The sequence below is a fragment of the Salmo salar genome, chromosome ssa04 (genome assembly GCF_905237065.1).
Source record: "Salmo salar chromosome ssa04, Ssal_v3.1, whole genome shotgun sequence".
NCBI lineage: Eukaryota > Metazoa > Chordata > Actinopteri > Salmoniformes > Salmonidae > Salmo > Salmo salar.
Window position 1 is genome coordinate 21,281,557 of NC_059445.1, and position 14,036 is coordinate 21,295,592.

The 14,036-nt window shown below is 40.7% G+C and overlaps 1 protein-coding gene across 2 annotated transcripts; it reads left to right on the forward strand.

Annotated features, from left to right (window-relative positions):
- Nucleotides 1-416: 416 nt before the first annotated feature.
- Nucleotides 417-6,408, forward strand: LOC106602576 (GTPase IMAP family member 7). 2 transcript variants are annotated; one of them, XM_014195275.2, is made up of 3 exons: nucleotides 417-571; nucleotides 3,703-3,762; nucleotides 4,799-6,408. In XM_014195275.2, exons 2-3 carry the CDS (start codon nucleotides 3,753-3,755, stop codon nucleotides 5,638-5,640), a joined length of 852 nt encoding a protein of 283 aa, XP_014050750.1. In that variant the 5' UTR covers nucleotides 417-571; nucleotides 3,703-3,752; the 3' UTR covers nucleotides 5,641-6,408. The 2 variants fall into 2 exon arrangements, with proteins under 2 accessions (XP_014050750.1, XP_045572605.1); XM_045716649.1 differs by having other exon boundaries at nucleotides 436-571; nucleotides 3,573-3,762.
- Nucleotides 6,409-14,036: the final 7,628 nt, after the last annotated feature.

A 14,036-nucleotide genomic window follows, 5' to 3' on the forward strand; every position in this document is an offset into this window, starting at 1 on the left:
TTTATGATTGAGTTGTACATTAGCTGCGTTTACACAGGCAGCCCAATTACGATATTTTGTTCACTAATTGGTCGTTTCACCAATCATATCATCTCTGAAAAAGATCTGATGTGAAAATATTTGGTGTGATTGGTCAAAAGACCAATTAGTGGAATAAAATGTCAGAATTGGCCTGCCTGTGTAAAAGCAGCCTTAATTAATTAAAACTGTGCTTAGAGTTTGAAACTGCCTTTTTGATGATCTGTTTTGAGATTTGTATTAAGCATTGTGAAAATGTACCACATAGGCTACTTGTGAAAAAGCGCACCAAAGCGATTCACAAAACAAAGATCAAGCAGTCTTATGGTTTGTAGCTGAAGTTCCCAGTCCATCCACATGGAGGCACTACTCTCTTTAGGCAGAAGTTGTCACTACACAGATCATCTTACCCAGCCCCAACCCCAGAAATGAATGTAAACCAGCTACATTGTGTTGAAAGAACAGGAACGATGACAAGGCAACTTATTTATTGAATATACATTGAATTTTCTACAAAATACCAAAAGTCCAGTTGGATTCAGAAATAGTTCTGGTAGGCTTGTACTGATCTTCATATGTATTTTCGTAGTCTATTCCAACACTCTAAATGTAAGCCTCACTGTTTGCCAGCCTACATGCATTGGTTTTCTAACTTTAGATTTAAAAAAAATGTTAATACATGTTTATGTTGTGAGTATTAGAACTGGATTTAGATCAAATCAATATATTTATAACAAATGTACGTTTACAATGATACGTTCATGTTTCCTGTGCACTGGTGAAATTGGAGAACAATTTTATTTTGTATCATGTGATTTCTTGTAAATCAGTTTGCACTTGTTTTGGGTAGCCACCTTCCTTAACTGTGCACTTGGGGAGGAAGTGTCTGGTGGTGCGTGATAGGCTACATTGTCGAGCCACATCATTTATTTTAAACATCTGGGTTAACCACCTCTAGGATTTCTTAACATTATTTAAAACATTTATTTTATTCCCACATCCAGCTTCACTATGTTTCATGAGTCTAAAGATGATTTTAGTGCTTTTTATTTTATTTATTTCACCTTTATTTAACCAGGTAGGCCAGTCGAGAACAACTTCTCATTTACAACTGCGACATGGCCAAGATAAAGCAAAGCAGTGTGACAAAAAACAACACAGTTACACGTGGGATAAACAAACATAGTCAATAACACAATAGAAAGATCTATATACAGTGTGTGCAAATGGAGTAAGGAGGTAAGGCAATAAATAGGCCATAGTAGCGAAGTAATTACAATTTAGCAAATTAACACGAGTGATAGATGTGCAGATGAGGATGTGCAAGTAGAAATACTGGTGTGCAAAAAAAGTCAAAAACAATATGATGGATGAGGTAGGTAGTTGGACGGGCTATTTACAAATGGGCTGTGTACAGCTGCAGCGATCGGTAAGCTGCTCAGATAGCTGATGCTTAAAGTTAGTGAGGGAGATATGTCTCTAACTTCAGCGATTGGTAGGTGTTTGTTGCGGTGGCCTGAAGTATAATTTTTATTATGATTGTAGTAGTCAATATATTTACCATATATGGTGCCGCTTGTTGGGTATAAATAATTATAAACATGAATAAATAGAAAAGATAGCTGTACCTAAGACAACTCAAAAGTCATTATTTCTCCAACACACCATTCATATGCAGAGCAGTATGGTCACAAGGACAGCAAGCCCTTGAGGAGCTCAAAATCGAAAGATTTTGGAGCCAACTGCAGTTAGTCTGACTACAAACTTAAGGGGAGACGTTGATAGCGATCCAAACACTTAAAAGACACACCCTTGCCTTATGCCCTTGGGGGAATCCCCTTCGGTTCAAATGATTAGCCAAGCAAGGGAAGTTTCCTCAGCCCTCGTTTTAGTAGAGTTTGCGAGTGTACAATTATGTTCACTCCGGGGCCTGAATCCCCCCATAATTCAATTTGCGACGATTGTACATCCGCTAAGAAAAGTCAGCAAAAACTTAAAAACAACATCAATGGAGAAGTCAGCATACAAGTGTAATAAGGCATTATTTGTTCGACCGCAACTTCTGGGGTAGCTAGCTTTAGCTTGGTACCTAGCTAGCACCAATACAACCAGCCTGAAAACAATGACCAGTAGAAACTGCAGTCATTTTCATTATTTTTAGGAATCCTTGTGAGGAAGTATTAGCTAGGTAGCCACTAGTTGTTCGCCTATTGAAATTGAACTAGCTAGCCAGCAACGTAACCCTGTTGCCCAAAGCTAACGTTATAAGAAGCCAGCTTGCTTCATCTGGCTAGTGTGGCTCGACCGGACCAGGTTATGTGTTGTGAAGCTAGCCACAATAAGTATTAGGCACAATAGTGGAATTTGCGGTTTGCCTTCAAAATAGAGGTAGCTCTTTGAAAGTGATGCAGAAGGTTACAGAGACCTAAAGAGAAATTCATGTTCAATTCTGTCAAAGGCTTTACAGAAGTAAAAATAAAAAAAGACAACCGCATCTGAGTCAATTGCATCTGAATAATCTATAAGGTCCAAGATTAAACGAATGTTAGAGTTTATGTGATGGCCCTTCATAAATCCTGTTTGAGTCTCATTTATAATGGTATCTATTTCTTTCTTTAATCTTTAGGCATAAACCAGAGCAATCAATTTGTAATCAATATTTAATAAAGTAATTGGTCTCCAATTGTCAATGAGAGAAGGGTCTTTATCGGGCTTCGGAATCAATGAAATAAGGCCCTGTTTCATAGTGGAGACCATTTCCCCAAGTTTAATGCAATCTTGAAACATTATAAAAATCAGGTCTTCAAGTAACTCCCAAAACTGTCTATAGAATTCAACTGACAGTCCATCAGGGCCAGGTGATTTCCCTTTTTTCATTGAATTCAGAGCCTCTCTAATTTCTTCAATTGACACAGGTGAATCGCAAACTGAGTGGAAATCATCCTCAATTACAGGGACATAATTCTGAATGTGGCAAATGTAGCTTTCACAACCATCTTCCTGAAATTGAGAGCTGTAAAGGTTTTCATAAAAGGAATTGACAAATGATGATATTGTAATGGGATCTTTGCATAAAACATCATTAATTTTGAGTGCAGTTATAGATTATCTTTTGTAGTTTCTATTTTCAAGTGCAAAAAAGTAACTAGTGTTTCTTTCCCCCGCTTCAATCCATTTTGCTCTTGACCTACAAAGGCACCCTTTGCCAGATCCGTGTAAAGCTGTTCTAATTCTAGTTGTAAAGACTTGAATACAGACTCCTCTTCTTTAGATAGATTATCTTTCTTCAGATAACTGTCAAGCTTGCTCATCATCTTTTTTTCTCTGAGGTTCTTTAATTGCGTCAGCTCTTTGGGACGTTTAATGGCTATCACTCTGACTTTATATTTGAAAAATTCCCATCTACTTCCCTGACCCGTCTTTCTTGCAAAAAATATCTTTAGCTAACAATTTTATGTTTTCAATGAGAGTAGTATCTTTAAGAAGTGTGTTGTTTAATTTCTAATATCCTCGAGTACCTTTTGATTTTTTAGTAATTGGGTGTGTCTTTTAAGTGTTTGGACCGCCACCGTTGTGGAAACATCTTTCTAAAATGAGCAGTTGCCATGAGAATACTGTGGGTGTGTCTATGGGGCGGACCGCATGAGTGATACTATAAGAGCAGTTGTTCTGTTATCTGGACAGATCCATTCTCTATCACAGGACCTGACGGATCGACTCTACAACACCCAAATATGGCTGGTGGTGAGTAACCTACCTACATGGTAATACGACATATGGAAACTCATGTCTAGTATTTGTTTTTCATGTTCTTCAAAAATCAACTACGCATGAAATGCTGTCATTGCTTTGCTTTTTAACAATCTTTTTGATTCAACCATAACTGTAATATCCCATGGAACTCTATATGCCTTGGAAGAAGTGAGGGAGTAACTCTTTATAAACTGATTGCTTTATTACTCAACCGGAGCATGGTGTAACAGACATGCAGTAGCAGCCAGTGTTGCCAACTATTTTTTTAGTGAGAATCTCTGTTAGGGCCTTGATTTGCCAATGGTGGAACAAGCTCCCACACGACGCCAGGACAGCGGAGTCAATCACCACCTTCCGGAGACACCTGAAACCCCACCTCTTTAAGGAATACCTAGGATAGGATAAAGTAATCCTTCTAACCCCCCCCTTAGAAGATTTAGATGCACTATTGTAAAGTGGTTGTTCCACTGGATATCATAAGGTGAATGCACCAATTTGTAAGTCGCTCTGGATAAGAGCGTCTGCTAAATGACTTAAATTTAAATGTAAATTTGTCGCTACTGTAGATTACGCTTTGTCGATGCCACGACACAGATGCGGTCCACGATGTAGCGTTTTCACCCCCTCTCCCGCGCCGTTGCTGTGAATTCTGTTGTACAGACAGCTTCTCCCACTCTCGTTAGAAGGCAGAATTGATATCTGCGGCCGGGTGCGGGTGACACAAACAGCACCACTAACTCATATTCAGTACTGCACCACCTGGTGGTGCGTATGTGTAATGACGTGTTAATACCGCATTCAACAATAACGCTTAGTCAGTTTTGATAGATTCATTGTTTGTGATATTTTATATTTCATTGCAGAATGCACAGGATTATTGTCATTTCGTGTTGCAGTTGCATTTACACAGTTCAATTGATAGAAAGCCATTGCTAATTTGTGCACAGTTTAGGTTCTACAGACCAAACATGTTTGACTCTGATGTCAAGAAGAAAAGTAACAACAATGTCTCTCTGTCATCCAACAGTGCAGAAAAACCAAAATGAGGTGCTGAGGATTGTTCTGGTTGGGAAGACTGGAGTTGGGAAGAGTGCAACAGCAAACACCATCCTGGGGAAAAAAGTTTTTGAGTCTTACCGTTCCCCTGTTTCTCTGACAAAAGAGTGTGACAAGGCTAGAGGGGAGGTGGATGGGAGAGAAGTTGCTATTGTTGACACTCCAGGCTTGTTTGACACTAACTTATCACAAGAGGAGACCCTGATGAAGATTGCGAAGTGCATCTCCTTCTCTGCTCCTGGGCCCCATGTGTTCCTTGTAGTAGTTGCGTTGGTTAGATTCACAAAGGAAGAGAAAGACGCAGTGGACATGATTCAGAAATTCTTTGGAAAAGATGCAGCAAAATACATCATGGTCCTCTTCACAAATGCAGACCAGCTTGACGAAGAACAAACAATTGAAGACTTTTTGCGTGCCTGTCCAGATCTTCAGGATGTCATTGCCAACTGCGGTGGGCGGTATCATGACTTCAACAACAGAGATAAAAAGAACCGCTCCCAGGTCACTGAGCTGCTTGAGAAGATTAACAAGATGGTCACGATGAATGGAGGAAGCCACTACACCACTGAGATGTTCCAAAAGGCTGAGAGGGCGATTGAAGAAGAGACGAAGAGGATCTTGAAAGAGAAGGAAGAGGAGGTGCACAGGGAGGAGGAGAAACTAAAGGCAAAATATGAAGGAGAGTTCCTAAAGAAACACCAAGCCATCCTAGGTGCAGCCACCTTTGCGTCAGCCAGATGTTTAGCTGAAGGACAAAACGACTTCACAAACAATTATTGGCGCTATTTGAGCTCTTCATGTAGTATCCTCTGAGGTGGTGTCATCAGAAAAAAACAAATAACTGTGGCATGGCATTAGGCATGTGACAATAGAACAAGACATGAAGTACTGAAGAATAGGGAAAGAGCACCACAATACTATACTGCAAATCATATGACTTTTCATTAATGATAAAGTGGCATGGAAAATAATATTAGGATAGGACTTGATTTGCCCTTGATGACAGGTGACGGCCCGGATGCCAAGTGAACTCATATAATTTCATTACAATCATACCATTGAGTGACCTGCTTTAAATGCTGAACCTAACGGAATCTGCTAACCTAACTTAAAATATCTGAAGTATATCATTGTTTTCCATCATCCTGTGTAACAGATAACACACAGACGTAATAACAGAGAGAAAGAACCTGAATAATCATGAGTGTAATGATACATGCATACTTTGAGGAGGTGTATTTTATATACAGTGAGGGAAAAAAGTATTTGATCCCCTGCTGATTTTGTATGGTTTGCCCACTGACAAAGAAATGATCAGTCTATAATTTTAATGGTAGGTTTATTTGAACAGTGAGACACAGAATAACAACAAAAAAATCCAGAAAAACGCATGTCAAAAATGTTATACATTGATTTGCATTTTAATGAGGGAAATAAGTATTTGTCCCCTCTGCACACATGACTTAGTACTTGGTGGCAAAACCCTTGTTGGCAATCACAGAGGCTGACTTACTCCTGCATCTGGCATATTTGAATGTGACTGCATGTACCTAGAATTCGGTATTAAAGCTATTGCTTCAACTCCACCTCAGACTGAAGTCTTTCACACGACACGTTTGTGTTTATAGAATAGTTGTACTACTGCGTTCACCTATACAATCCCTATTAGATCAGTGATTACTACAAGGAAGGAATGCATTTTATTGTTTAGAAGGAAGAACCCAGGTCTACTTGTAGAGTTTAACTCCAACCCAAAATTAGCACTAACTTCCCATCACTAGAGGGCCATAACTTGGTTTACCCGGGGCGTACTGCTGAATTAAAAACGTCCTCCAGTGATTTTTTTATATTTTATTGGTGATAATCGATATCCCAAGTATAAATACAGTAAAGTACTAACACAAAGTTTTTATTAGACACAACTTCAAGGAGTTGGTCTGATGGGAATCCGTGATGTCGTCGGCCTCCACCCTTACTTGAGGAACAAAATAGGAAAGCCCCCCCCCACTTGTGCAATGTCATGACATGCCTCAACCACCTATTGAGGTGTGCCTTTTAAGTAAATCAGGTGAAAAGGAGACTGGAGTACCACTTTAAGATCAGGAAATGAGGCTAACAGGTGTGGGTCATTAGGCCGTCACCAGACTGGTAATGCAGGCCTTTTTGGCAGAGATCAAAGATGGTTTTGATTAGAGCAGGGATGGGCAACTTCAGTCCTCGCTGGCCAGAGTGGTGTCACACTTTTTCCCCATCCCTAGCAAACACAGCTGACTCAACTAATTGCATTCTAAACTGAAGATAATGTTTAGTTAATTATTGGAGTCAGGTGTGTTAGCTGGGTTGAAAATATCATACTTTTCATGCCCCAGAGGACTGGAGTTGCCCATCCCTGGACTAGAGGGAGTACAGCAACAACCACAAGTGACTTTTTTGTAGCAGGTGAGGAGAATTTATGTAGAGGTTAGGAGAATTAATGGGACAGGTTAGGAGACTTAGGTTTGGAATGGGGCTATGGTTAGCTAAAATGCTCTCCTAACCTGCTACGAAAAGTCACTTTTGGTCGTAGCTGTACTACCGTAATTTCCGGACAATTGAGCGCACCTGAATATAAGCCGCACCCACTGAATTTAAATGTTTTATTTATTTTGAACATAAATAAGCCACACATGTCTATAAGCCGCAGGTGCCTACCGGTACATTGAAACAAATTAACTTTACACAGGCTTTAAAGAAACACGGCTTATAACAAAACATTTGAAAGCGGGAAAAATCCATATATTAGCCGCGTCATTGTTTAAGCCGCGAGGTTCAAAGTTGGGAAAAAAGTAGCGGCTTATAGTCCGGAAATTACTGTACTTCTAGTCACAACCATCAAATATTGGCATCCTAGAGGGGAATGCACAGAGATCCTGTATATGTTCTAGATGTAATTATATGGGATAATGGCTGACGTGGTCTATGGTTTTGGGAGATAGAGATGACGGCTGAGGTCAAACCATCACCTTTTACATCAAACCTGAACGATGCAACGCTAGCAGTGGACTGGCCAACTGGGGGAATTATACTTGGACTCATTAACAAGGTTTCCATCCAACCTTTTTATGTGTGTAAAGTACATGTTAGATAAAAAGTCAGGACAGGCCTGATGGAAACAACAAATATGTTGATAAACTTTCCAAATATCAACAAAACAATATACGCTAGACAAGGTGTGATCTTTTTGTGTCTGCAAAATGTATTATGTGAGAAATGCCAGTGGAAATGTCTTTATGTGCAAATATTAGTATAATAACCATCATATCGAAGTAAACTCGGAGTCACGCAATGATATGTTGTATGGTCCTCCAACTACGACTTGGGAAAGCATGCAGTTTATTAGGCTACCTACAATTTAAATAAATGATGAACTTCACAGGGTGGTGAAAGTGCATTGTGATGAGCTTGATGCTCCTTTCCAATAAATATAGAGGGTCTTATTCTGGTAATGTGATGGTCGATGCTTGGCTGTTTGACAAATCAAAATAATTTAGTTCTTATCCATAATAATCTCATCATGTAGGCTATACCTGCACTGTATGATGTGGGCTAGAGTGCACGTGCCACGACCAGAGTGGGCACATTCGCTATATAACGTAACATTTGTTTTGTCAAAACCATCAGTAAAGTTGAAAATGCAATGGAAACCAGTTTTACTTGTACAGAACAAAAATATGAACACAACATGTAAAGTGTTGGTCCCCTGTTTCATGAGCTGAAATAAAAGATCCCAGAAATGTTCCATACTCCCAAAAAGCTTATTTCTCTAAAATGTTGGTTTCATCCCTGTTAGTGAGCGTTTGTCCTTTGCCAAGATAATCCATCCACCTAACAGGGGTGGCATATCAAGAAGTTGATTATCCAGCATGATTATTACACAGGTGCACCTTATGTTTGGGACAATAAAAGGCCACTCTAAAATGTGCGGTTTTGTCACACAACGCCATCGATGTCTCAAGTTTTGTGTAATTTAATTGCTGACTGCAGGAATTTCCAGAGTCAGCCATCCCTGAGACCGGGTGTGGTAAAGATGTTAGATCCAGTGGGACTTTTTGTAAAAGAGCTTTATAAATGAAAACCTAGCAATTTATCAACTTACGTGACATCAAAGAGGGCCAACCAACTTTCTGGTAGAGAATGCAATGATGAATACTAAAACTGTCACCTGCCATAAAGCACAGTGCGCTATGATAAACTGCATTTAACGGCTTTAATGAAGTGGCAACTGTGTTCATATAGATGATGTCACCTGAACATGGATAGTGAGTAACCTTCTGTATTAAGACAGAAATGGGAACTTAATTTTTCTACCTGTAAAGATAAGGGTGTAACGTAAGGCTACAACAACAGGGCAAAGTAAAGTGTCTTTTAGTTAATAAGAAGTCCCGTGGTGGCAATGACACAAGGAGTCTTGCAGTAGAAACTGACCTAAGATCAGTTGTGTTCCCTCCCCAAATGGTTTGTAGGTAGGTATTGGTGTTGCGTAAACTGAGCCTAGATCTGTGTCTAAGGCCAACTTTGTAGTCTGCCTGGAGTGGGACTGTAGATACCTTTTCTTTGCAATCATGTGACTAACACGTTGTTAGTCTCAGTCAGCCACGTGGGTAGAACCAATGAGGAGGTGGTACGTGAGTATCTGCTTCTATAAACCAATGAGGAGATGGGAGAGGCAGGACTTAACACACATTTTCTATGAAATCACGTGACTTACACTCAGAGTGGTGGGATAAGGCGTTGGTCATAAACAGTAACACTGGGGGGTTTTATTTAACTGTTTATCTTCAGAGATGCTCTTTAATATTTGATTCAGGCTTTGCTATCTCCACCTCTGCCCATAAACTCTCCTGAAGGCTAATGCCTCGCTGTGTGTTCTGGCCCCTCACCCTCCAAATCTTATTCTGTCAATTTATTGAATAAACTGCCAAATTCCATACATGAATTGACCCTAGCAATTACTTTAGTCTTGTTGTGTAACGTAATAGTGTCCTCCAAATACATGGCAATAACTACCAAGGATGTAACAAATACATTATCATGAGCAGTAAGAGCTACAACCATTCAAATTGGGCTCTGAAGAGTAGATTCACGTCCCTGAAAAATTTGACCTTCAGTAGTACATATGGGGCATAACATTTTTTCCTTTTTCAAAGTACCTTTGCTGCAGCAAGGGACATTGTTAATGTAACAAAGTCTCTCACAGGGTGACTCTATGCGCAAAGGTTATTAGCAAACATCTAATATATAATAAACTCAGCAAAAAAAGAAATGGCCCTTTTTCAGGACCCAGTCTTTCAAAGATAATTAATAAAAATCCAAATGACTTCACAGATCTTCATTGTAAAGGGTTTGAACACTGTTTCCCATCCTTGTTCAATGAACCATAAACAATTAATAATGAACATGCACCTGTGGAACGGTCGTCCGCAATAGGCTGAGAGAGGCTGGACTGAGGGCTTGTAGGCCTGTTGTAAGGCAACGTCGCCTATGGGCACAAACACCGTCGCTGGACCAGACAGGACTGGCAAAAATTGCCCCTCACTGACGAGTCGCAATTTTGTCTCACCAGGGGTGATTGTCGGATTCGCGTTTATCGTCAAAGGAATGAGCGTTACAACGAGGCCTGTACTCTGGAGCGGGATCGATTTGGAGGTGGAGGGTCCGTCATGGTCTGGGGCGGTGTGTCACAACATCATCGGACTGAGCTTGTCATTGCAGGCAATCTCAAAGCTGTGCGTTACATGGAAGACATCCTCCTCCCTCATGTGGTACCCTTCCTGCAAGCTCATCCTGATATGACCCTCCAGCATGACAATGCCACCAGCCATACAGCTCGTTCTGTGCGTGATTTCCTGCAAGACAGGAATGTCAGTGTTCTACCATGGCCAGCGAAGAGCCCGGATCTCAATCCCATTGAGCACGTCTGGGACCTGTTGGATCGGAGGGTGAGGCCTAGGGCCATTCCCCCCAGAAAAGTCCAGGAACTTGCAGGTGCCTTGGTGGAAGAGTGGGGTAACATCTCACAGAAAGAACTGGCAAATCTGGTGCAGTCCATGAGGAGGAGATGCACTGCAGTACTTAATGCAGCTGGTGGTCAGACCAGATACTGACTGTTACTTTTGACCCCCCTTTTGTTCATGTACACTTTATTCCATTTATGTTAGTCACATGTCTGTGGAACTTGTTCAGTTTATGTCTCAGTTGTTGAATCTTGTTATGTTCATATAAATAATTATACATGTTAAGTTTGCTGAAAATAAGCGCAGTTGACAGTGAGAGGACGTTTCTTTTTATGCTGAGTTTATATGCCATTTAGCTGACACTTTTATCCAATGCGACTTACAGTAACACTTGCATACATTTTTTACATATGAGTGGTCCCAGGAATCTAACCCAGTATCATGGCGTTGCAAGCTGAGCAATGAAATGCATTTCTGAAATATGTCCCTGAAGGCGCCGTTACAGTACATCCATATTTAGCACAGTAGAAAGCGTGCTTCCAGACCGGAACCATGTAAAATGTGAAAGCACATTAAAAAATGACAACACCTCACTTGATTGGTCAGAAGAAAAAGCCTTGTCCACCAGAGCTCCTGTTTTTCTATGTCACTTGCTTGCAGATTTTAGTCACAAAATTACTGCCAAAACTCTGAGCGCACAGATTCGACATCAGCAAATGTAGTTTTGATACACAGAAGAAGATTCACCAGTCGCAAGTTTAGTAAATGAGTTGCATTCATTCTCAAATGTAGTTGCATGCTTGCATATCTTATTGAATTTATCCACATATCAACTTACATGTTTGCAAGTGTTGTATTTATTCACACATAACGTTATGCGCTTGCAAGTGTTGTTTAATTTGTTCTCAAAATAAGTTACATGTTTGCAAATATTTTTTGCAACTACAAAACTCAGTATACAGGTGCCGCTCATATTTTACATATGCAAATCATACTTTAAAAGATTGTATGTAATTATTCTTCCTCCATATTTAAAGCATTGGACGTAGGGAACGTGGGAAATAGCAAGGGGGAGGAATTGTTTTGCGTACTGGGATCGACACTGGCTTACGGTTCAAACACTTAAAAGACACACTTACCCTCGTCCACTTACCCTCCCTCGCCTTATGCCCTTGGGAGAATCCCCTTCCTCATCTTGTGATTAGCCAAGCAAGGGAAGTTTGCAACGTAAGCCCCTCAGCCCTCGTTTTAAGTCGGCTTTGCGAGTGTACAATTATGTTCACACCGGGGCCTGAAACTCCCCATAATTCAATTTGCGACGATTGTACATACGCTAAGAAAAGTCTGCGAAAACAACATCAATGGAGAAGTCAACATACAAGTGTACGTAAAAACAAATGCAATTAAGTTAGAAATTGATGGCACAAACACGTCTCGTAAAAAGTAAATATGTTTTTGTTTGGTTATCTTTTGAAATTGTAGAAATAAAATATTTTCCTTCTTCCGAATTCCAGCTAGGCAGGCTAACACAGAACTCAAACCGGCTGCGCGCGAGCGCCATCGTGCATAAATGTATTTTGTACCCCCACACCAAATTCGATCACGACACGCAGGTTAAAATATCAAAACAAACTCTGAACCATTTACAGTGGGGCAAAAAGGTATTTAGTCAGCCACCAATTGTGCAAGTTCTCCCACTTAAAAAGATGAGAGAGGCCTCTAATTTTCATCATAGGTATAAAAATCCAGAAAATCACATTGTAGGATTTTTTATGAATTTATTTGCAAATTATGGTGGATAATAAGTATTTGGTCAATAACAAAAGTTTATCTCAATACTTTGTTATATACCCTTTGTTGGCAATGACACAGGTCAAACGTTTTCTGTAAGTCTTCACAAGGTTTTCACACACTGTTGCTGGTATTTTGGCCCATTCCTCCATGCAGATCTCCTCTAGAGCAGTGATGTTTTGGGGCTGTCACTGGGCAACACGGACTTTCAACTCCCTCCAAAGATTTTCTATGGGGTTGAGATCTGGAGACTGGCTAGGCCACTCCAGGACCTTGAAATGCTTTTTACGAAGCCACTCCTTCGTTGCCCGGGCGGTGTGTTTGGGATCATTGTCATGCTGAAAGACCCAGCCACGTTTCATCTTCAATGCCCTTGCTGATGGAAGGAGGTTTTCACTCAAAATCTCACGATACATGGCCCCATTCATTCTTTCCTTTACACGGATCAGTCGTCCTGGTCCCTTTGCAGAAAAACAGCCCCAAAGCATGATGTTTCCACCCCCATGCTTCACAGAAATCATGGTGAATAACAATCTAACACAGGATACAGTTGAAATAGCAATAGCCTTCAATTCCTACTTTATTGACTCTGTCAAGGTACTGACACAGAACCCCTCCACTGGTTTATTGGGCTCAGTGCTAGTGAATGACGCTCAACCTGTCTTCATCATAAGGGAGGTTTCTGAGTCAAAGGTGAACAAGGTGATTAGCTCACTAAAGAACTCTAAATCCAAAGATGTGTTTGGGCTGGACTCTACCTTTCTTAAAAACTACAGAGTCACTCATTGGCCCCATTACTAAGGTCACCAACACATCTATTGGTCTGGGGGTGTTTCCAAGGGTATGGAAGTCAGCCATAATAACGGCCATCTTTAAATCGGGCGACCCTGCTGATGTGAGTAACTACAGGCCCATTAGTATACTACCTGTAGTGTCGAAGGTTGTTGAAAAGTGTGTAGCAGAACAACTGATTTCCCACCTCAACAACAGCCCCTTCACATTACACTCCGTGCAGTTTGGCTTCAGAGCGAAACACTCCACAGAAACGGCCAACTGCTTTCTTCTGGAAAATGTGAAGTCCAAGATGGACAAAGGGGGCGTTGTTGGGGCTGTGTTTCTGGACCTAAGGAAGGCTTTCGATACTGTTAACCATGAGATTCTCATCACAAAATTGTCCAAGTTCAACTTTTCCCCCGATGCCTTGAGATGGATGAAATCATACCTTGAAGGCAGAACTCAGTGTGTCAGAGTGAGCAATGAGCTGTCGCCCACTCTTAGCTATGATGTGGGCGTGCCCCAAGGGTCAATAGTGGGGCCCCTCCTGTTCAGCCTGTACATTAATGATCTGCCTTCCGTCTGCACTGGGTCTGAAGTTCAAATGTATGCAGATGATACAGTGATATATGTGCATGCAAAGAGCAAACA